This window comes from Bufo bufo, chromosome 1 (genome assembly GCF_905171765.1).
Source record: "Bufo bufo chromosome 1, aBufBuf1.1, whole genome shotgun sequence".
Taxonomy (NCBI): domain Eukaryota; kingdom Metazoa; phylum Chordata; class Amphibia; order Anura; family Bufonidae; genus Bufo; species Bufo bufo.
Genome location: NC_053389.1, coordinates 629,344,138 through 629,369,514, shown reverse-complemented (window position 1 = coordinate 629,369,514; position 25,377 = coordinate 629,344,138). Strand labels below are relative to the sequence as shown.

Here is a 25,377-nt window from a genome sequence, read left to right as displayed (position 1 = left end):
CAGCAGCACACCACTAAATCCACTAAGACTGAGCGAACAGGTGAATGTGTGAACAGGGTCAAATGCATGACGCCAATACTTACGGAAGAAGCTCTTAGAGCATATTATTGATCAAACATATGTCGGGCCCACCTACCAGACGACAAGGTAGCTTCTTATCAGGTGGGACCTACTCTAACATGGAGGGTCCAGCTCCATTGTTACTCTGATTAAAAACACCAAGGGGTGGGGGATATATTGTGGGGTTTTGCTCTGGTATACAGGCTAGCAGACGCAGTATAGAGGCAATCACAACGTCTTTAACTTAAACAGTTCAGTGTTTATTCACACATAGGGAAAAACAAAATGATTGTTCACAGTCTTGGTGTTTGTTCACACCATGCAATGTCCATAGAACAAAATTTTCACCTGGTTAGCAGTTTTCCACCCGCAGTCCACAGCAGGCTTTAGGGGCCTGTTTCCCGGCATGTGGCTCTCAGCCCTTTAGCACGGCACAAATTCACATGTCCCAAAACACAGACTCCACAGCTTCTCTGTCAGATGGAGGATAAACCACACCCAGCTGAAACTGCTGGCTGGGTTTTATATAGGCCAAAAAAGACCCAGCCTGGAGTGTGAGGAGCAGCCACCCACCCAGCACTTTGGCTACTCCCAGTAAACGCCGGCCGGATCGGCTTTACAGCCATACTAACAACAAAACCGTGTCAGTCAGCACTAGCTGCCGCTGACACTTAAAACTACTGGCTCTTACGTCACCGAGGCCAGGAATTTCAGTGACACATACCTTCCATCAATGACGGACCCTTGCGCCTTTCTACAATATAAATATATATATATATATATATATATATATATATATATATATATATACACACACACACACACTATCATCATACATATAATATAATAGTTTATAAAGACCACATGGCATTACAAATGATTAAGGGATTTGTGATACTATTGTGCACATCGTTCAGTTTTCACAAATAATGTTTTATTATTGTATATGAGTATGCTGTCTTGTTGTTATAAGCTTTTCATTGATTACATATTGAAGATCAGAAGATGTTGGCAATAATGGCAAGAACAGACAATGGAGATCATTGTCAATTCTGGGAGTATATGTGTTTCCAGGAAAGCTGGGTGGCTGTATAGTTTCAGGGATATCTCACAGAGGGGGTTTGTAGCTGAGAGCCCTATTTCAGCCATAAATCATTCATTGCCAGGGCAAGAGGAATGGGTAAGTCTTTGAGTAGTTTGTAGCAGAGAAGAATTTAATGGATGTTCAAGAGAGTTGTGTGTGAAGTCTGTACGCCAAGAATAAGGGTGTTTCTATGAGCTGCATGTGCTTGAAGGATAAGAAGGTGGAGTATAACTTTTTTTTTTATTGAGCATTGTTTTTTTTTCATCTTTTTGAGGGAGATTTTTTTTTTTATTGGCACCAAAAAAATTTGAGTTGAAAGAAAGTAATATGTTGAAAACGTTTCCTAACATCAAAGATTTATCTTCATGACTATTTAAAAGGTAGACTAACTAGAAGAGGGAGGATCAAACCATCCTTTCCAATGGCGTGGACTATGGATGACAGAGAAGAGGGAGGACAAATGGGTGGATGTTACAGACACAAAGACAGACTATTTTGCTCATCCCCTACTTACAAGACACCTCCATGAAAGAAGAGAAGTATTTTGTGAATTTATTGAAAAAAGTGGTCTTTATGTACTTCTGGTGTATGTCCTCAAGAAAAAGGACTATACATGTCAACATCAAGAAAAGCTAGGTACATTGCAAACCAAAATGGTATGTGTAAACAAAAACAGAACATTGGGTATATTAAAAGATGAATGAATAAATAAATATATTAATGGTGCTGAGTTTTATTGTTGACAAGCCATATGATTAAACTAGTATTATTGGTTAACGGTTTACATTGAAGAATATACCAATGAATGAAGACATATTACAACAAATGTATGTGTTTTGGTTTCACATTACAATGCACTATGAATGAATATGCAAATGAACATGCAAATTAAACAAAACAAAGAAAAATGAGTTTTAGGGTTTATTTTGCTTTGGCAGAGGGCCCCTATAGTTCCACTGGAAAGTTTTTTAAATGTGGTGTTGGACCGACAAAAGTTGTAAGGACTCTTGTTTGTTTTATCTATCTGATGCAGGGGTGGTGAGCAGTAAAAGTAACCAAATCCACCACATCAACAGCTCATTCTTTCATAGACAGAGTTACTTTTACTACTCTGTGATTTGTATGTTTTATATTTCTTATCACATTTAGTAATATATTTATTCACTTAGTCTGCTTAAGGCTACTTTCACACTAGCGTTCGGGGTTCCGCTTGTGAGTTCCGTTTGAAGGCTCTCACAAGCGGCCCCGAACGGATCCGTACGGCCCCAATGCATTCTGAGTGGATGCGGATCCGCTCAGAATGCCTCAGTCTGGCACCGTTTGACCTCCGTTCCGCTCAGCAGGCGGACACCCGAACGCAGCTTGCAGCGTTCAGGTGTCCGCCTGGCCGTGCGGAGCCAAACAGATCCGTCCAGACTTACAATGTAAGTCAATGGGGACGGATCCGTTTGAAGTTGACACAATATAGTGCAATTTCAAACGGATCAGTCCCCCATTGACTTTCAATGCAAAGTCTGGACGGATCCGTCTGAATAACTTTCAGACTTAGAATTTTTTCTGAAAGATCATGCAGACGGATCCGTTCTGAACGGATCCCATTGTTTGCATTATAGGAGCAGATCCGTCTGTGCAGACACCAGACGGATCCGCTCCGAACGCAAGTGTGAAAGTAGCCTTAGCCTATTTATTCTCAAATTTGTTAAATTTATATGAAAATAATTCAGCGATTGTTATTTACTTTTACTACTCTGGATGTGATTTGTCGGTTTTATTTATTTTTATCATATTTAGTAAATATATGTATTCACTTAGCCTGCTTAAGGCCTCTTTCACACTTGCGTTGTTGGGATCCGGCATGCACTTCCGTTGCCGGAGGTGCCTGCCGGATCCGTAACAACGCAAGTGTACTGAAAGCATTTGAAGACGGAACCGTCTTCCAAATGCTTTCAGTGTTACTATGGCACCCAGGACGCTATTAAAGTCCTGGTTGCCATAGTAGTAGCGGGGAGCGGGGGAGCGGTATACTTACAGTCCGTGCGGCTCCCCGGGCGCTCCAGAATGACGTCAGAGCGCCCCATGCGCATGGATGACGTGATCCATGTGATCACGTGATCCAAGCGCTTGGGGCGCCCTGACGTCACTCTGGAGCGCCCGGGGAGCCGCACGGACGGTAAGTATGCTGCTCCCCTGCTCCCCGCTACACTTACCATGGCTGTCAGGACTTTAGCGTCCCGGTAGCCATGGTAACTATTCAGAAAAAGCTAAACGTCGGGTCCGGCAATGCGCCGAAACGACGTTTAGCTTAAGGCCGGATCCGGATCAATGCCTTTCAATGGGCATTGATCCCGGATCCGGCCTTGCGGCAAGTCTTCAGGATTTTTGGCCGGAGCAAAAAGCGCAGCATGCTGCGGTATTTTCTCCGGCCAAAAAACGTTCCGTACCGGAACTGAAGACATCCTGATGCATCCTGAACGGATTACTCTCCATTCAGAATGCATTAGGATAATCCTGATCAGTATTCTTCCGGCATAGAGTCCCGACGACGGAACTCTATGCCGGAAGACAATAACGCAAGTGTGAAAGAGCCCTAAGTCTATTTATTTTCAAATCGTCAAATTCATTTTAAAATAAATTGTATTCTTCCAACCATGTAAGTACAGTTTGGAGAAGGCCCTTTTTGTGTTCCAGCATGACTGAGCCCCAATGCACAAAGCATGGTCCATAAGGTATAAAAGCCCTTGACTGGCTCACACAGAATTCTGATCTCCCAACATTGTCCAACATCAGCGTCTGACCTCACAAAGATTCTTCTGGATGAATGGGCAAACATTCCCACATACACAGTCTGAAATCTTGTAGAATGCCTTCCTGAAATTGTAGAAGCTGTTTTAGCTATAAGGGGGACCAACTCCATATTTTGAATGGCATGCCATAAAAGCGCCTGTAGGCATCTCAATACTTTTGTCCATATAGGGTATATTCTGTTTAGAATTACAATCCATTGTAAGAGACCGTTTCCGTGTATAAAGCTACAACATAATTTAAATTCATAGCAGCACAGCATTGAGAAGTTAATTATCTATATTATACTGTTGAATTGATCTGAAAATATCAAACCATAGTAAAGATTCCAAAATCATAGCTTGACTTTTACATCTAAAAAAGTGTATTTAATTTGCTCCATGAAAATCTTCATGGACAATTTTACTTCAGCCTGAGCTCAACAAGATTTCTATAATGTATGGCGGTTCATTAGCATCTTCATTTTCATAGTCTCTATATCTGCATTTCAAATGTGCTCTTGAATTAGTAGATCATGGTTGCATATCACAGTTAACTTGGGTTAATTTATCATCACTCATTCCACAATATAAGACTGATACAGAGAGTCTGAATCCTCTAATTTACTCCTACTTCAAATATCTAATCTTATAGCCATCTTAAAAGAAAACTTCATTGTTGACACGTCTTGTGAAATTATGTCTTATACTCTACTGACAACAGCTAAATGGAGAATTATGCTAGTTACTCTCACCACACAGCAGTACATTCACATTTATATAGTTACAGTTAAGCTGCTAGGTCACATGTCTGACACTGCTGTTTCCAATGGCAACTAGCAGACCACAGAAAGCAGCCATAAACAGTGCAAGGGTAGACTCCCAGATACTGGATTTGCTAAAGAAAATTTCCACATGAAATCCAGAGAAAGCCAAAAGGAAATCTGCATGACAAATCCACATAAAAATGTCTAGATTTGGGTTTAGATTTTTTTGCAGACTTCCTTGCAGAAAAGTCAAATATGTAAAACTGTTACACCGTGGTGTGGGAGTCAGAGCAGAGCTGACTGGTATTAATTTCTTCTCCTTTTCCTGGGGCAGTACGTTCTTTATTACTGTATTTTCTCCCACTTATTATAATCTTACTGTTTGTATACATTATTTTTACTTTCTCTCTTTTTACATCTGTATTTGAAACCATGGCACTATTTTTTGTGTATAAAATATTCATGCAATTGAGCCCCCCTACCCCCCCCCCCCCATCATTAAACCCCACAGATGCCGCCTTCATCTCTGATCATGGCATCTGATCTCCAAGCAAGATGGCTGCAACAGCATCTTCGCGATCATATTAATGAGATTGTATGATTTGCTTTTATTTGTACCGTCATTACAGGGAAAATCTATTTTTCACCACGAAGCGTGAGGAAATTCAGCTTCATGGCTAATAAAAATTTTCCTGAAATTCGAATCTAAGTGAACTTGGTGAACTTCAATTTTCTCAACACTAGTCAGCATGGGAGCGCTAGAGGATTGGTATGAATTACTATATTGTAAAAGATTTTCTGCACCTGAAAATTTTGTAGAGACGCAGGTAAAATCAGCAGCTAAATCTAGAACTGGGTTTTATCCCCATTGAACTGAAATCCAATACAGGAAATGACATGCCACATTTAAAAAAAAGTCACACTGGACTGTGTGGAAATTTTACTCAGCGTGGGAATGAGATTTGTTCAAATCTCAATTGCTTTGCTGCTACTGTAATTCACTAAGGATTTTCTACCTTCAAATCCAAATAGAAAATCTGTATCAATTCTAGCAATAGTGTCAACACATATTGCAATGGTATTAAAAGTTATCCCCAAATACATAGTTATAAAACAGAACAGCCATAACATTATAAAGCTGAAAATACTGTTTTTCATATATTAGAACACAGTTATTTAGAACTGTTAGCGTTGCTCAATGGCCAATTATAAAAATCCCTGGCCTCCATAATTCTTAAGTCTTTAAGTAATGTAAAACTATAGCTTTCAAGTTAATTGTAAAGAATAATGTTGCATTATTTAGTTACTACTCAGCATGAAAGAAACTGAGAAAATACATACAAATTGGACTTTACAGACTCATTAAAGTCAAAGCACTGTAAACACTTTTTTATTCATCTGATTCCTCTACAATTGCCATACAATTTGGGAAAACAAAAACTATACCAATTGGGTTTATTCCATTTTCATCTAGATGATTAAAGAGTTTTCAGAGACACTAATATCAATGTTTGATCGATTAACCTCCACCAATCATTGTTTATACAGGCAAGGCAGGCCTAGGTGGCTATTTCTAGTGTAGCAGGTCATCTACGGTATTTGCAAGAATAGGATAGAATGGGACTAATCTGCCGTACCAGGAACAGGCGCTTTAAGGGGATCAACCACTGTGTATGTGCAAACAATAAAGGTGTACAACTACAAAGTTAGATCATTGCTCTGAAGGGCTGGAGAACCCCTTTTAAGGTTGTTTTCTATATCCTGTGTGAGTTAAGGTGTTTTCACTGATTATTCTTAAATTGTTAGTATAAATTAGGGGATGAGCTTAAGAAGATTAACTGAATATATTACATTATCTTTATGTTAACCTGTCTTGGTATTTTATGTATGTGTAAGTCCCATTAACCACACATCATTGCCACCATAATGCAAGTGAATTTGGCATAATACTATGGGAGTGCAGCCAGGGTCGGAATAGGGTTTGTTGGGCCCACCAGAGGAAATTATGCTCAGGGCCCAACCCCCACATCATCAATAAAGTTTAATAGGTTTTGACTCAAATAAACAGACCCTAGTGGAGATTTATTGTCCCCCAAGTATTTTTTCTCCTGGACCTTTGTGGCCCACTATGGTATCAGAGCCTGGTACTCTGGTGGGCCAGTCTGACACTGAGTGCAGCAGCAAGTGGTTAAGCCAGTCTCACAAGAAGTCACATGACAAAGCTTCTGGTGTTTATCTCTTTGTGTTACCTTCCATATAATGAATGTATGGTTATCAACCCTCTTTCACTCCCCTTTCCTTGATGTATGGGACCATCACACATCATATGCCTCATATCTCCACTGCTCACTGGCTCCTCTTTGTCTCTGAAGAGAACAGATGTCTCATGTTGGGCAAAACGGTCTCTTAGTATCAGAACTTTGTTGTGTGTGAAAGGATAAAGATATCATCTGAATTGTAGTCCTTTACATGGTAATTCTGCCCACAATAAGACCTAACATCAAAATAAAGGTGCAGCACAAAGCTGTATAACAGTGAAAATGAAAAATAACTACTTATGAACTATGGTAGTATCACCATCAGATTGTCCTGATGAAGGGGACGCTCCATCCCAGAAATGTGCTGACCGTTTATTATATATATTTTTTAAATAAAGAAGAACATTTAAAGAACATTGCTTCTCCATCTATATTCTTTTCTTCACATTATCTACAGTATCACCAGGTGAACATTTAGCACTCATTTAAACAATTTTCTATATTTTTAGGGGTTAAATAGTTCTAGCTTCATTACAACAAAATATGAAAATGTGTATCAATTAGTAGAGACTTGTTTTAATTTCAACTTGTTGGGAGAGATGTATTATTTTCAAAGTCAGTTTTGCAGGAGCCTGTGTTGCTGGGCCAAATTTATGAATCATCATAGAATGTTTGTTAAATTTGGTGCACCTTTTAAGGGATTGTGCAGTGGGTAGAAATTAATGACATGTCCTCAGCATAGATCATCAATATCAAATTGATGAGGGTGCGACTAAAGGAGCCCCAGAGATCAGCTGTTTGAAGAGGAGGCAGCACCTGTGTGAGCACTACTTTCTTCTTTAAGATTACACTGCACATTGTGTCACTTGTAGCAGCGGCACAATGTAATTACAAATTCTCATACTATTCAAATGAGGACTTCTAATTACACTGCACCGCCAAGACGAGCGAGACAACATGCAGTGTAATCTTGAAAAGGAAACAGCATTTGCATGAGTGCCGTCTCCTCTTCAAAAAGCGGGACAGCTGGAGTCGGATCCACGCCAATCTGATATTGATGACCTTTCCTGACAATTGGTCATCAATATCTACCCATTGCACAACCCCTTTAAGTCTAACACTTCTGTGTTGAGATGTCACCCCCTGAGAGAATTCTGGGTCTTCAAAAAAGACCTTAAAATGTCTCAGTTAAAAGGCTTTTCTGAGATTTTAGAACTGATGACCTATCCTCGGGATAGGTCATCAGTATCTGATCGGTGGGGGCCAACACCCGGGACCCCTGTCGCACTGGGGCCTTCTCACAGCTTACCAGACACATCACATTTTATAGTGGCTGTGCTTGGTATCGCGCTCATCCCCATGAACTTGTATGGGGTTAAGCTGCGCCTAGGCCATGTGTGACTGATGAACATGTCATCACTGGCCTAGGAAAAGCTGCGAGAAGACCGTGGCGCTACTGCGAGCACCACTGCCTTCTCGAACAGCTGACTGGGGGGATACAGGGTGTCGGACCCCCACCGATCAGATACAGTATTAAAATCTTGGAAAATCCCTTTAAATCCGCTTAAAGGTTTACTAGATTTTCAAAAAACTTGCTATGCCATACAGATATATCAAAAGTTTAGATTAGTGGGGGTCTGAACACCAAGACTCCCATGATCGCTAGGACAAGGGGAGAGCAGCACACTCTCACACTCTCTCTCCTTGTTGCAAAAGACTGAATCAAGATGGCACATAATCTTCTATGGAGCCCATCTGATCCCTAGTTCTAGAGATTGTGGGGGTCTCAGCGCTCAGACTTCCACTGATCTTAACTTTTGATATGTCTCTTTTCAAAACAGGAGTAGTGAAAAAATGCTATATTTCTACATTTTTGGGAAAAACATAAGCCCATCAAGTCTCAGTGGGCTGTTAATGGGGACACTCTTTTTGGTAACAATACCATTACACTGTATTTCAACTAAAATGTGTTATACTCTTTATTGTCCTATGCACCATTTAGGGAGAGATGGCAATAAAATAGCTATATCTTCTTCCTGGAGTATAAGATTTGCTATGAAATTACATATAGAATTCTCTCTTATTGCTTTGACGCTGCACAATCCACTTTTGGTTCCTGCATAAGCTATAGTTCAATTGTACGTGCACGGTCTATTATTCTTCGTTGCGGTGGATGGAGGAGGAAAAGATTTTATGCACTAGCCTAATAGAAATCATAAGCAGTCAAGCAAACGTCTAAGTGTTGGTAATCTCCTTCAAAGTACACAAGATGGAGGATATTTATATGTATGTCAACCATGTTCTCACAATAAGGTCAGGGCTGAAATGCAGGACAGTTGAATTTACCTTTCTGGTACCAGATGTTTTATGACAATGCTGCATGTGCTAAGAAAGTTCTGGGGGAATTATGTTCTGGTAACATCTGTCGTATTGTCCAACAGACCAGTATACTTATACCACTTTGGTAGAAATACAGCACCATTACTTGAATTTTACCTGTGCAGCCACAGTAAACCTAAAGGAGCCAGTTATCTTTCATTGTATAGTAAGTTCCACATAGCTAAGTAAATAATGGCTATTGTGCCGTTTTAGATTTCAGAATCATCATACTTTGGGCACTGCCTAAAAGTGGTAAATAGGAAACACATTCGTCCGACAAATAACTAAACTAAACTAAACTAAACGACTCATCAATGAAAAATCTGTATCCTATAAAAGTAGTTAAAAATTATTCCATTTAAAATTTTGTAAGACCAACTTGAAACATATAGAGTGGATTCATCAATCGTTATTCGGCAGAAAATTGGAGTACTAAAGCTACAAAAGTTGGCAAAAGCTTCATTTGCGACTCTTGCCATTTTTTCAGCTGCTCACACCATATTTAAAAGGTGTACATGGCCTCCATTGGCCTAATATATTTACTACTGTATAATATAATAATATAATATAAATAATATAATTATAGCGCAAATCAACACCAGCTCTTTGCTGGCATGGAATTTATTTTCTGCCGCATGGACAGGCAAAGATAGGTCAAATTTATTAAAAGGCCTGTGCCTCTAAATAAATTTGTCACATGTTACTGCTGAGCAGTTTGGACTATGACCGGTATACAAAATGCTGATCTTACAAAATTTTCTCTACCAAATATTATCAATCACTGGTAGTTTTTTTATTCATTTTTATATATATGAAAGCCAAACAACAATATCCCTTCTGATTCACTCAGATTAGGAATTTATACAATCAAATATAATATACATATAAAACAAATTCCCCTTTCCCCTCCCCCTCCCCCACCCCCCCCCCCCCCCCTGCCCGCCCCTCGAGACAAGGAAGGCATGGCAAATAAAAATAAAAAAACCTGTCAGGGTAATTCATGATTTCCAATACTTTAAATACACTGCGTGCAGAATTATTAGGCAAATGAGTATTTTGACCACATCATCCTCTTTATGCATGTTGTCTTACTCCAAGCTGTATAGGCTCGAAAGCCTACTACCAATTAAGCATATTAGGTGATGTGCATCTCTGTAATAAGAAGGGGTGTGGTCTAATGACATAAACACCCTATATTAGGTGTGCATAATTATTAGGCAACTTCCTTTCCTTTGGCAAAATGGGTCAAAAGAAGGACTTGACAGGCTCAGAAAAGTCAAAAATAGTGAGATATCTTGCAGAGGGATGCAGCACTCTTAAAATTGCAAAGCTTCTGAAGCGTGATCATCGAACAATCAAGCGTTTCATTCAAAATAGTCAACAGGGTCGCAAGAAGCGTGTGGAAAAACCAAGGCGCAAAATAACTGCCCATGAACTGAGAAAAGTCAAGCGTGCAGCTGCCAAGATGCCACTTGCCACCAGTTTGGCCATATTTCAGAGCTGCAACATCACTGGAGTGCCCAAAAGCACAAGGTGTGCAATACTCAGAGACATGGGCAAGGTAAGAAAGGCTGAAAGACGACCACCACTGAACAAGACACACAAGCTGAAACGTCAAGACTGGGCCAAGAAATATCTCAAGACTTTTATGGACTGATGAAATGAGAGTGAGTCTTGATAGGCCAGATGGATGGGCCCGTGGCTGGATTGGTAAAGGGCAGAGAGCTCCAGTCCGACTCAGACGCCAGCAAGGTGGAGGTGGAATACTGGTTTGGGCTGGTATCATCAAAGATGAGCTTGTGGGGCCTTTTCGGGTTGAGGATGGAGTCAAGCTCAACTCCCAGTCCTACTGCCAGTTTCTGGAAGACACCTTCTTCAAGCAGTGGTACAGGAAGAAGTCTGCATCCTTCAAGAAAAACATGATTTTCATGCAGGACAATGCTCCATCATACGCGTCCAAGTACTCCACAGCGTGGCTGGCAAGAAAGGGTATAAAAAGAAAATCTAATGACATGGCCTCCTTGTTCACCTGATCTGAACCCCATTGAGAACCTGTGGTCCATCATCAAATGTGAGATTTACAAGGAGGGAAAACAGTACACCTCTCTGAACAGTGTCTGGGAGGCTGTGGTTGCTGCTGCACGCAATGTTGATGGTGAACAGATTAAAACACTGACAGAATCCATGGATGGCAGGCTTTTGAGTGTCCTTGTAAAGAAAGGTGGCTATATTGGTCACTGATTTGTTTTTGTTTTGTTTTTGAATGTCAGAAATGTATATTTGTGAATGTTGAGATGTTATATTGGTTTCACTGGTAAAAATAAATAATTGAAATGGGTATATATTAGTTTTTTGTTAAGTTGCCTAATAATTATGCACAGTAATAGTCACCTGCACACACAGATATCCCCCTAAAATAGCTAAAACTAAAAACAAACTAAAAACTACTTCCAAAAATATTCAGCTTTGATATTAATGAGTTTTTTGGGTTCATTGAGAACATGGTTGTTGTTCAATAATAAAATGAATCCTCAAAAATACAACTTGCCTAATAATTCTGCACTCCCTGTATAACTCCTTCTTCCCCTATTTTCAATATATACTTTTTTTTTTTTCCATCATACAGTCTATAGCGCATTTTTCCATTCTAAATATGTAGGTGGGTCTGCTGTTTTCCATTTTTTTCTAAATCAGTAATCTAGCTTGAAACATTACTTTCCCAATCACTAATTTAGTTCTCATTGGTATACTTAAGTGTCTCAGGCCACCCAAGATACATACAATTGGTTCCCTCTTAATTATATAGTCATGTACTTTATTAACTATTGCAAATTATTTCAAACCAATATCTAAACAGTTTTGGGCTTCTCCATAACAAATGTATTGACCCTGTATGTTCTTCTTTGCACCTGGGGCACTCATCTGTTTCTCTCACCCCCATTATTTTTAAGTGGGCTGGAGAACAATGCAATCTATGCAATAACACAAATTGAAAAATTCTATAGGAAGCCTTAAAGGACACTCTCAAAGGGGGCCTAATTATATCAACCCATACTTTATCCTCAATTATACCAACATCCTTTTTCCATTTTCCTCTTGAAGTTACTATTAGATTATAATTTTTTGCACTCAATATCCCCTTATACATTTTCACTAATGCCCCTCTCAATTTCTTAATCCTTAACAGATTCGTAAATAAGTTTTTATTTCTTTCTGGAATAAGTGACGAGCCAATGGCATTCCTCAACTGTAAATACTTAGAAAAATTCTTATGTGAAATCTCATATTCCCTTATCAGTTTACCAAATTCCTTCATTATCCCTCCTTCAAAGATTTGACTTATCCTACTTATACCTTTTTGTTCCCAATTAACATATTGCCATAGTACCTTAAACCTCCTCCCATATTTTATTAATCAAAAACAATACAGAATTTACCCCTTTTCCTACTTAAATGCCCTGTTTCCAACACCTCAAATATTGAATCATAATTTGCCTTGTCTCCCAATTTAAACAACTCATCCTTTATAATATCATTTATCTCAAAATTATTTATGTGAACAAATTGTGCAACCAAATAGTAAATATACCAATCCGGTAACGCCAATCCACCTTCCTTCCCAAGTAATTGTATTATTTCGTTTCTAATTCGCCCCTTCCTACCCCTCCAAATAAACCCTCTAGCTATTTCATCTAGTGCCTTAAATACACTCTTAGATATCACCATAGGTGAATTTTGAACAATAAAGAGATTTTGGGGCAGAAAGATCATCTTCGACAAATTAACCAGTCTCATCATAGACATCAGAATCCTATGCCATATATTAGTCTTCAACCTGAATCTACTCACCAAAGGAAGAACATTTAACTCAATATACCTATTTACTTCTGCTCTGATATAAACCCGCAAATATTAGATACTATCTTCTTTCCCTATTACAGTGTTTATCCTCCTCTGATCATCTCCCAAAGTCATTATAAGTGATTTACCCCAATTTATCTTTAAACCTGAAATATATCCAAACGTGTCCCAAACTTTCATCACTTCCTCCACTCCAGTATCCAAATCACCAAGAAACAATAAAACATCATCCGCATATAGTGCAGTTTTTTCTTCAATATGCCCGGTATATAAAATGCTGGTCTTTCTAAATTTCCTCTACCAAATATTATCAATCACTGGTATTTAATAGCACCTAATACAGTCAGTTTACCTCTAGAGTGTAGAGATGCAAATTCAATGTTATATATACACAGAGACACCTTTACAGCGACAAAGTAAAGTGAGCTTAAGTGTTCACAGTCAAAAACCCACCATTGCCGTCTTCAAGGCTGTTCTGGGATGTTAGGTGAGGAGAAGATGGAGGCTGCTGGGAGAACGAAGTGGTCACATCACTTTCTTGGGTGTTTGTACTGCTGTTCAGCTGTCCAACTGGTGGAGGCCAAGGAAGATCTTTGATTACTTTAATCTCAACTGATAGCCACATCAATGGGAGAAGAGACATGAAGACCGGTAGAAAGACAAAGAGAGGACAAAGACAGATAAAGATTGAGAATAGGTAAAGTGAGTCCCAATCACAAGACATACTAAAAAAACTCTACATACAGAATTTATGGAGACAAAAAGGGTGGAAACAGAAGACTTCTTTCACACCATACTTAATTTTTATTTTTTATTTAATTTCAATATCTATATTTAAACAAGTTTTCACACTGGCCACTATAGGCTATATTACACCAACAGATTATCTGACAGATTTTTTGGACCAATCATTGGTCAGATGGCTGTTTACACACACAGATGTTTTGTTATATACCAACTATTGGTCTGATTGGACAGAAATTGGTCAGATAATCTGGTGTAATACAGCCTTAAGACAAATTATAATTGTCACGTCTTGTTCTATACAGATCACTTTATTGTAGTTATCTTCTCCTCATTACAGGCAGGATTAGATATCAGCACTGCGAACAGATCAAACATTCACAACATGTGATAGTCAAATCTTATCTGCTCCCTCCTGACCTCTGCACAGTTTACAAAGCATGCCTAGAAAACTCTCCCATAGAAGTCAGTGAGTTCCCCTCCTGACCATTGTGTCTATGGCCCATGAGGCTGTCATAATGCAATTCTCTAAATGGTGTTGTTAACAGGAAAAGTGTTGCTATCTGGTTTTAACTGGCAGGAAGATTTTCAATGTCACATTCCCTTTACACCTTTCACATGTGGTCTGTGTTGGGGACTGTTATGGGTTATAGGTAATGTATTATATACACTGTATTCTTTCAATTATGGAAGCTGCGTCCTTCAACACTTTTATACCATTGCATGTCACTTCCTGTATACTGACTATTCCTTGAAGTTTTATGAATACTGTATATATTAGCTTAGTTTCTATGCCAGAAAAATAGCCATTGTTAAATAAAACATAAAAATCATATGTATTACTCAAAATAACTATAAACATATTGATATTATTATGTATATTATTCTGAAGAGTTACAGTATTCTGCACCATAATACAATATCTGCTTTTCTTTTAGCTAGTGACCTACAGTGGATATAAAAAGTATACACATCCCTGTTAAAATGTCAGGTTTCTGTGATGTAAAAAAATTAGACAAAGATAAATCATTTCAGAACTTTTTCCACCTTTAATGTGACCTAGAAACTGTACAACTCAATTGAAAAACAAACTGAAATCTGGTTGCATAAAAAAACATGGTTGCATAAGTGTGCACACACTTAAACTAATACTTTGTTGAAGCACCTTTTGATTTTATTACAGCACTCAGTCTTTTTGGGTATGAGTCTATCAGCATGGCACATTTTGACTTGGCAAGATTTGCCCACTCTTCTTTGCAAAAACACTCAAAATCAGATTGCGAGGGCATCTCCTGTGCACAGCCCTCTTCAGATCACCCCACAGATTTTCAATCGGATTCAGGTCTGGGCTCTGGCTGGGCCATTCCAAAACTTTAATCTTCTTCTGGTGAAGCCATTCCTTTGTTGATTTGGATGTATGCTTTGGGTTGTTGTCATGCTGAAAGATGAAGTTCCTCTTCATGTTCAGCTTTCTAGCAGAAGCCTGAAGGGTTTGTGTCAATATTGACTGGTATTTGGAACTGTTCATAATTCCCTTTAGCTTAACTAAGGCCCCAGTTCTAGCTGAAAAGAAAATAGCTGCTGCCACCATCATGCTTCACTGTGTGTATGGTGTTCTTTTGGTGATGTACAGTGTTGTTTTTGCGCCAATTCAATCTTTTGGAATTATGGCCAAAAAGTTCAACCTTGGTTTCATCAGACCATGACACCTTTTCCCACATGTGAGACTTCAGATGTGTTTTTGCAAAATGTAGCCTAGCTTGGATGTTTTTCTTCGTAGGAAAAGGCTTTCGTCTTGCCACTCTACCCCATAGTCCAGACATATGATGATGATGATGATGATGTATAGTCTTGTGTACATGCAGTCTTACCCTTCGGGCCTCGATGCGCTTAGCTGACTAATTCAACAGGGAGGAAAAAAAGAAGGCATGACACTTTTCCATGGGCCACAAAGGCCTAGAGAATAAGGCACCTATTCCAGGGACCAATTTCCTAGCACTTATCAAATGGAGAGTCAAGAAAAAGGGGAGGAAGGTAGGGGGATCTCAAGGTTTAAAGGGTTTGGACGCGATATAGAGAATGTGAAGAAAACAATTTAATAAACGTGGGGAAAAAGTATCTTTAAAATAAAGGAACATTACCAAGCGTGAATTTATAGACTAAGATTTAAGAAAACCCCCAAAATGATATAAACCAGATAAGTGTTATATAGGAAGATCAAACTTCGATGTATTTTAAAATCCTCCCCAGAAGTTTCAGCTGGTAGTGGCAGGTACTAACCACCTGATTTATCTGAGGGGCCAGGGTTAATCTGGAGTCCAAAACCACTCCCAATTCCCTGACCTGGGTGGCTGTCTCAGGGACAGGTCCAAAAGACAATGGCCATTGGGGTGCTGAGGGTGTAATTTTCTGGTCACTGAATGTAATACATTCAGTTTTGGTGCCATTAAGCTTTAGATAATTGGCACTCATCAAGTGATCGATCTCCAAGAGACATCCGGCCAGATAGACTTGATTAACTGTTCTTTTGGCAAGCCTAAAGTACAGTTGTGTATCATCCGCATAAACATGAAACTGAAGATTGTGGCTCCTGATGATGTCGGCCAATGGTCTCAGATAGATGTTGAACAAGACTGGGGATAGTACCGAGCCTTGTGGTACTCCACAGGACAGTGAGAGATCGGTTGAGTGAAATACCCCCAGCTTCACTTGTTGTACCCTGTCCTGGAGAAATGAGACCATCCATGCCAAGGTCTTTCCATCTAATCCGGATACCACTTTCAACCGGTTCAATAACACTTGATGGTCAATAGTGTAAAAACCGGATGATAGGTCCAGAAGGACTAGGACCATGGAATCGTTCTGGTCTAATGCCATCAGTAGATAATCCTGAATATTGACGAGAGAGGTCTCAGTACCCCTTCCGGGTCGGAATCCCGACTGGAAGTCGTCAAGAATGTGATTGGCCTCCAGATATCCCTGCAGTTGTGCAACAACCTCCCTCTCGCCTATCTTTGCAACGAAAGGCAGTCCCGAAATCGGTATAAGGTTACTCAGATCGGTCACAAATAGCGCCGGTTTCTTAGGCAGAGGTGTTACCACTGCCTGCTTCACAATAGCCGGCACCTGACCGCTGGAAAAGGAACTATTTATAATGTCTCGAATGTATGGTGCCATTGCAACCGCGGCGGACTTCACCACGGCCGCCGGGCATGGGTCTAGAGGCGAGGAGGAGGATCTAAGAGCTCCAATGATTTCAATCGTTCTCTTTGCAGAGATGGGCTGAAATTCTGTGAAGGAATAGGGTAAGGTTGAAAATGAAGAAGAAAGTGTCTCGTCCGTCCTATGGACCGTTGAGATATTGTCCCTAAGTTTCTGAATTTTTTCAGCAAAGTAGTCGGCCATTTGCTGGCACAGTGCTTGAGAGTGCTCCGTTGTTGCAATCTTACATCTAGGATTGGCTAGTTCTTTAGCCACTTTGAAAAGTTCTCTGGAGTTGTTAGCCGCATTGCCAATTTTATTTGAGTAGTATGTTCTTTTGGTATTTTTAATATTATCTCTGTACTTTCTCATACTTATTTTGTATTTAATTTTGGTGTCTTCTATGGGATTTTTTCTCCAGGCCCTTTCAAGGGCTCTGATAGTCTTTTTATCCTCTCTTAATTCAGCAGTGAACCAAGGCGGGTTTTTATTAGGGGGATGAGGTTGCTGTTAATGTTTCATAGGTGCTAAGGTGTTTAGTGTAGCCTCTATGTAATCATTAAAAGCTGTTAGCTTTGCTTCCGTGGATTCTATGGAGCGGAATAAATCTATATTCAGATTCTCCTTAAAGCTGTTGCCAAATTCCTCCAAATTAAGAATTTTCAAATTTCTTTGTTGGGTGAGAGTATTATCTCTCACTGGAAAATAGGGAGTTTTTTTTAAAGGCGGGAAAGTTTGATTAAGAAGTATATTTTTATGATCAGTCCACACCAGATCATGTATGGATTGGACCTGTATCTCCACCCCGGATGTCAGAATCAGAATAAGTAGGCAGGGTCAACATAAATAGGTGGGGCTAGCAATACTGTAGTGCAGAACAAAATATTGATGCCCCCGCCGCAGTATTCAACTCTATTACCATCCTGAGGACATCAATATAGTTGACTTTCTTGCGTCAGCTAGGTGCATAATTACCAGATGCACCTAGCATTAATTAATGCTGAGAGCATCAGATCGCTATGTATCCGACCAGCAACAGTCAGGAGGGCTTAAGCGCCCCCCTAGGCAATGTCGCACCCTAGAGTCTATGACCAGTCCGGTCCTGGTAATGTCACCTATTAGAAATTTATGGCATATCCTACCAATAGCCTACAAACATAGTCACCTACCCCTTTAAAGTTAAAATAATAATTATACATGTGACCTCCATCTATAGGAATATAGCTATAAGAATGAAGGTCAGAAGACAATAAGTCCATGCACAGAAGATCTACATCAAGGTTCAGTACATTTTTATTTTTGAAATAAAATAAAATGTTAAAGTGATTCTAGATTTATATTCAAATACACAATAGATGAAGGCCAAACGCTGACATTTTTCGTAAAGCAGTCTTAATTCATTTTTGCTTTCGCAATGATTTACATCCTGACATTTTGCATATATTCATTCTCCGTATACTGTACAGTACCCCCTCCATTCTATTTGTCCTTAAAATCAAGAGGCTTTTTGTGCCCCTGTCAAGTCTCACAATGGAATGGCCGTTCATTATGAAAGTCATTGGCAGCCAGGTTTATTTTTAGGAAATCACGTTTTATCCTGGTGCAGAAAGTCTGATTAACTCAGCTGGGATTTCTTAATTAGAGTATGCATAATTGGCATTTCAACACCAGGAGATGGAAGAGGAAAATTACAGTTGACGTCACATTATAATGTGAGTGTTTGCCTTTAGTTATGGAAAGGAGAAGAATATTATCAACAATTCTATGGGGAATCAGAAGAGCAGGGTCTGGAATCCAAGGCACAACATTCAGCAGCATCCGATTGCGTAATCAGAACCAATTTAGCGAACTTTTTTATGCTACCTTCATGAAAACGTTCCCAATAAGGGTCCATTCACACGTCCGTGTGTGTTTTGCGGATCCACGGATCCGTGGATCCGCAAAACACGGACATCAGCGATGTGCGTTCCGTATTTTGCGGACCGCACATCACCGGCATTCTCATAGAAAATGCCTTTTCTTGTCCGCAATTGCGTACAAGAATAGGACATGTTCTATTTTTTTCGGGATCGGAATTGCGGACCCGGAAGTGCGGATCCGCAATTCCGGATCCGGGCAGCACATCGTGCTGCCCCATAGAAATGAATAGGTCTGCAATTCCGTTCCGCAAAATGCGGAACGAAATTGCGGACGTGTGAATGGACCCCAAGTCTGGGGCTTCATCTCGGTCTTGCCCGAGACACTCGTTGCATGACCAAAAATCACAGTCTAGCAGTTGCAGTGACCACAGAGGTGCAACCTCCCCAAAAGGAAAAAAAAACGCTGCTGCATTTTTTGTGATTTTAGGGTTGCGTAGAGACCACATTCAGTTCAATGACTACACTGCTACACAGTGATCTTTGAATGTGCAATGGGTGTCACAACCAAAATTGCTGTGTAACCCCAGCCTAACATACATAACTCCATATTGGGCTGCTCTTATCCCTTTGCTACAATATAGATCTTTGCCTATACATGATAGTAGAACTGTTTGTGAGCCAAAAACAGGAGTGGAGACTACACAGAGAAAAGGTATAAGGGAAAGATCTGCACCTGCTCTGTGTTTACAGCCACACCTGGTTTGGGCTCATAATCACTGAAAAATAATCACTGTCCGAACACTGAATGTGTGAATAAGGACTAAAGATGTCTGACTACAGCTACAGCCCTTCGGGATGGTCGGATATTTAAAGAGGACCTTTCACTACAATAAAAAATCTAAACTAAGCATACAGACATGGAGAGCGGCGCCCAGGGATCTCCCTGCACTTACTATTATCCCTGGGCGCGCTCCGTTCTCCCGGTATAGGCTCCAGTATCTTCAGATTTTCGGCTCAACTGGGAGGAGCCTGCCGATGTCTCCTTCTCCCAGGCTGTAGAGTTACTACTACCTGCATTGCTACCTGCACTCTTGTCCTCTACACTACCCCCCTCCCAAGCCTGTTGCATAAAACTGCATCAGTTTTAACAGAGCCAAGATGGTGCCATATAATGGCGGTTACTCACTTATGCAGCCTCCTACTCAATTCTGTTCTGGATTCTTAGTTCCTTGCAGGGAGAACCTCTCTCCACCTGCTGGAAGCTCTTGAGTTACACTCACAACACTCCAAAGTTGCAGCTAAAACCCTTCAATACACAGCACTACCGCATTAGGCCTCATGCACACGACCGTTTTTTTTTGCAGTCCGCAAAAACAGGTTCCGTGATCCGTGTCCGTTTTTTCTTCCGTGGGTCTTCCTTGATTTTTGGAGGATCCACGGACATGAAGGAAAAAGTCGTTTTGGTGTCCGCCTGGCCGTGCGGAGCCAAACGGATCCATCCTGACTTACAATGCAAGTCAATGGGGACGGATCTGTTTGACGTTGACACAATATGGTGCAATTGCAAACTGATCCGTCCCCCATTGACTTTCAATGTAAAGTCAGGAGTCCCTATTATACCATCGGATCGGAGTTTTCTCCAATTCGATGGTATATTTTAACTTGAAGTGTTCCCATCACCATGGGAACGCCTCTATGTTAAAATATACCATAGGATTTGAGTTATATCGTAAAAACTCAGATCCGACAGTATATTCTAACACAGAGGTGTTCCCATAGTGATGGGGGCGCTTCAAGCTAGAATATACTGAGAACTGTGTACATGACTGCCCCCTGCTGCCTGGCAGCACCCGATCTCTTACAGGGGGCTGTGATCCGCACTATTAAACCCTTAGGTGCCGCACCTGAGGGGTTAATTGTGCGGATCACAGCCCCCTGTAAGAGATCGTGTGCTGCCAGGCAGCAGGGGGCAGACCCCCCTCCCTCCCCAGTTTTAAATTCATTGGTGGTCAGTGCGGTCCCCCCTCCCTCCCTCCCCTGTATTACATTCATTGGTGGCCAGTGCGGCCCCCCCTTCCTCCCCTGTATTACATTCATTGGTGGCCAGTGCGGCCTCCCCTCTCCCCCCATCTAATTAAAATCTCCCCCCCATCATTGGTGGCAGCGGAGAGTTCCGATCGGAGTCCCAGTTTAATCACTGGGGCAACGATCGGTAACCATGGCAAACAGGACGCTACTGCAGTCCTGGCTGCCATGGTTACTTAGCAATTTTATAAGCATTATACTTACCTGCGCTGTCTGTGTCACCGGCCGGGCGCTCCTCCTACTGGTAAGTGACAGGTCTGTGCTATAAGCAATTCCGCCGCACAGACCTTTCACTTACCAGTAGGAGGAGCGCCCGGCCGGCCACAGACAGCGAAGGTAAGTATAATGCTTCTAAAATTGCTAAGTAACCATGGCAGCCAGGACTGCAGTAGCGTCCTGGTTGCCATGGTTACCGATCGGAGTCCCAACGATTAAACTGGGACTCCGATCGGAACTCTCCGCTGCCACCAATGATGGGGGGGGGGGATTTTAATTAGGAGGGGGGGAGAGGGGAGGCCGCACTGGCCACCAATGAATGTAATACAGGGGAGGGAGGGAGTGGGGCCGCACTGGCCACCAATGAATGTAATACAGGGGAGGGAGGGGGGGCCGCACTGGCCACTAATGAATGGGGGTTAATTGTGCGGATCACAGCCCCCTGTAAAAGATCGGGTGCTGCCGGGCAGCAGGGGGCAGTCATGTACACAGTTCGTAGTATATTCTAACTTGAAGCGTCCCCATCACTATGGGAATGCCTCTGTGTTAGAATATACTGTCGGATCTGAGTTTTCACAAAGTGAAAACTCAGATCTGAAAAAGCTTTTATGCAGACGGATCTGCGGATCCGTCTGTGTGAAAGTAGCCTACGGACGCAGATGACAATCTTGTGTGCATCCGTGTTTTTTCACGGACCCATTGACTTGAATGGGTCCGTGAACCGTTGTCCGTCAAAAAAATAGGACAGGTCATATTTTTTTGACGGGCAGGAAACACGGATCACGGACGCAGATGAACAACGGTGCATTTTCCGAGTTTTCAACGGACCCATTGAAAGTCAATGGGTCCGCAGAAAGTCACGGAAAACGGAACAACGGACACGGATGCACACAACGGTCGTGTGCATGAGGCCTTACTCTGGAGTTCAGATTCTTTTTTTATGACAGGAAGACACACAAAACCCAGGCGTACGCTTCAGAATGGTTTCAGTGATATTTAACCCTCTTTTATCACACTTAGGCCTCATGCACACGGCCGTTGTTTGGGTCCGCATCCGAGCCGCCATTTTTGCAGCTTAAATGCGGACCTATTCACTTCAATGGGGCCGCAAAAGATGCGGACAGCACGCAGTGTGCTGTCCGCATCCGTGGCTCCGTTCCGCGGCCCCGCAAAAAAAAAATAACATGTCCTATTCTTGTCCGCGCTTTGCGGACAAGAATAGGCATTTATATTGCAGCTGCCCGTTCCGCAAATTGCGGAAGGCAACACGAGCTGTTTCCGTTTTTTGCGAATCCGCGGTTTGCACGGCCGTGTGCATGAGGCCTTGGTGTATTCCAGCCCCCTACACGTTGTACATAGGAGCCAACTACACTCAGGATACACTTATTGGCTGTTTTTCACCACCAAGCTTTATAGACACTCCTGTTGCTGGTCTGTTCAGGATTCACATCAGACTGTAATGACCGGCGTCACGCAAAGGGAGGGAAATGGGAAGGCCCTGTCCAAGGGAGAGGGAAAGGTGGTGACCCCTGACTCACCTTGCGGCTGGCACCTGACTGCCCTGACGTCCCTAGACGGATTCCTCACCCGTACGCCGATCACGTGCCTAAACCCTGGCTTTCCCTAAGATGAGCCCTGTTTAGTGAACGGGGCGGTGGGATCACTAGTCCGCACCACTGACACTAAGAGGAAAACACCAAGGAGAGGACAGACAATACAGACAAACATATAATCCCAGGTGGGCAACAACAGCAGACCACCAAGGCCCAACAGGGATCCGGAGGGTAACGTTCTGGAACAACAACCAGGGAACACAGCGCCAGTGGGTCAGTATAGAAGTCCAGGCAGGAAGCTCTATATCTGGCAACCAGAGAAGTGGGAGATGGGAATATAAGGAGGTTGGGATTGCTGGACAAGAAACAGCTGAGGAGGAGAAGCTACGGATCCCTGAATTGAGCCAAAAAGGATTGCAAGGCAAACCCAGAAAGCGACCATTACGAAACAGCACTGTCTTTGTACATCGAACACGCAGCCACCCGCTGCGACTTCCTGACCCCGGGTATAACGGAGTCAGACGTGGCTCTTGACACCCTCGTGACAGTACCCCCCCCCTTCCACGAGGGGCCTCCGGACACTCAGGACTAGGTCTCTCAGGATGAGAGGCATGAAAAACCCAAACTAACCTGTCAGCGTTTACCTCAGATGCTGGAACCCACATTCTTTCCTCGGGACCGTAACCCCTCCAATGCACCTGATATTGAAGAGAACGGCGGACCCGACGAGAATCAACAATTTAGGATATTTGAAACTCTAGATTACCATCCACAATAACAGGAGGGGTGGCAGCGGTGATGGTTCTAGAGGTGGAACATACTTTTTGAGTAACGATTTATGGAAGACGTTATGAATTTTAAAAGTCTGAGGTAGCTCCAGGCGAAAAGCCACGGGGTTAATGATGGCTACTATTTTGTAAGGACCAATAAACCTAGGACCCAGTTTCCAAGAGGGAACCTTTAATTTAATGTTCCTAGTAGATAACCACACATAGTCATTCACTCCTAGGTCCGGACCTGGCGACCGTTTTTTAATCAGCCATGCATTTATATTTACCTCCCATATTTTTCAAATTAGCTTGCACTTTCTGCCATACAGATGAAAGAGACGACGAAAACCGTTCCTCTTTGGGAACCCTAGAAGACCCCCCCTCTTTGAAAGTACAGAATTGGGGACGAAAACCATATGCACCAAGAAATGGTGACTTGCCAGTAGATTCCTTATTTATGGCAAACAGTAAATATGATGACCACACCTCTTGGTTTTCAGACACAAAACATCTTAGATATGTCTCCAGGTTTTGGTTGGTACGCTCAGTCTGTCCATTCGACTGAGGATGGAAAGCTGAGGAAAAGGACAAGTGTACCCCCAAACGGGAACAAAAAGCTTTCCAAAATTTAGAAATAAACTGGGTTCCCCGATCCGAAACAACATCGGAAGGGACCCAGTGAAGCTTCACGATTTCACTGATGAATACCTGAGCAAGAGTCTTAGCATTAGGTAGTGCGGGTAACGCAATGTGAAGTGTACCATTTTGCTAAACCTGTCCACTACTACCAAGATAACTGTTTTACCCGCAGACAAAGGTAAGTCAGTGATCAAATCCATTGACAGATGTGTCCATGGCCTATTGGGAATGACAAGTGGCAATAAAGACCCTGCAGGACGTGTATGAGAGACTTTCGCGCGCGCACAAGTAGAACAAGAAGACACAAAATCCATTACATCCTGACGCAACCTTGGCCACCAAAAACGACGAGACAATAGCTCCAAGGTTGCTTTACTACCCGGGTGCCCAGCAAGTGCCGAATTATGATGTTCCTTTAATAATTCGAGACGCAGGTTCAACGGTACAAACAATTTCTCTGAGGGGCAAGAGACCGGGGTGTCCCCCTGGGCCTCTAACACCTTCCCCTCCAGAACAGAGTGTACCGCAGAGACAACCACTCCTCTTTGTAGAATGGGTACCGGATCACTCACATTACCCCCTCCAGGGAAACAACGCGATAATGCATCTGCCTTGGTATTTTTTGCCCCAGGACGATAGGTAATAACAAAGTTAAACCTGGCAAAAAATAGCGACCACCTAGCTTGTCTAGGGGTGAGACGCTTAGCTGATTCGAGGTAAAAAAGGTTTTTGTGGTCCGTAATCACAGTGACGGGGTGGATTGCCCCCTCTAAAAAGTGACGCCATTCTTCAAACGCTAGTTTAATAGCTAATAGTTCCCTAATGCCAATATCATAGTTCTTCTCTGCTGCAGATAGTTTTTTAGAAAAGAAAGCACAAGGACGCCATTTGCCAGGAGACAGACCCTGAGACAGCACAGCCCCCACTCCCACCTCTGACGCATCTACTTCAACAATAAAAGGCTGGGAGACATCAGGTTGGATTAGTACAGGTGCCGAGGTAAACCTCTTTTTTAGAGAGGAAAAAGCAATTTTAGCGGCGTCAGACCATTTAGAAAAATCAGTCCCCTTCCTAGTCATGTCAGTAAGGGGTTTTACAATCACCGAATAATTTTTAATGAA

General features: G+C 41.8%; 1 protein-coding gene across 1 annotated transcript in view; it reads right to left on the bottom strand.

Annotated features, from left to right (window-relative positions):
* SHF (Src homology 2 domain containing F) overlaps nucleotides 1-25,377 on the bottom strand; it is a 338,508-nt gene that overhangs the window by 99,446 nt on the left and 213,685 nt on the right. The window contains exon 4 of the mRNA XM_040413828.1: nucleotides 13,643-13,801. Coding sequence (XP_040269762.1) covers nucleotides 13,643-13,801 — 159 coding nt within the window. The remainder of the gene's footprint in view (nucleotides 1-13,642; nucleotides 13,802-25,377) is intronic.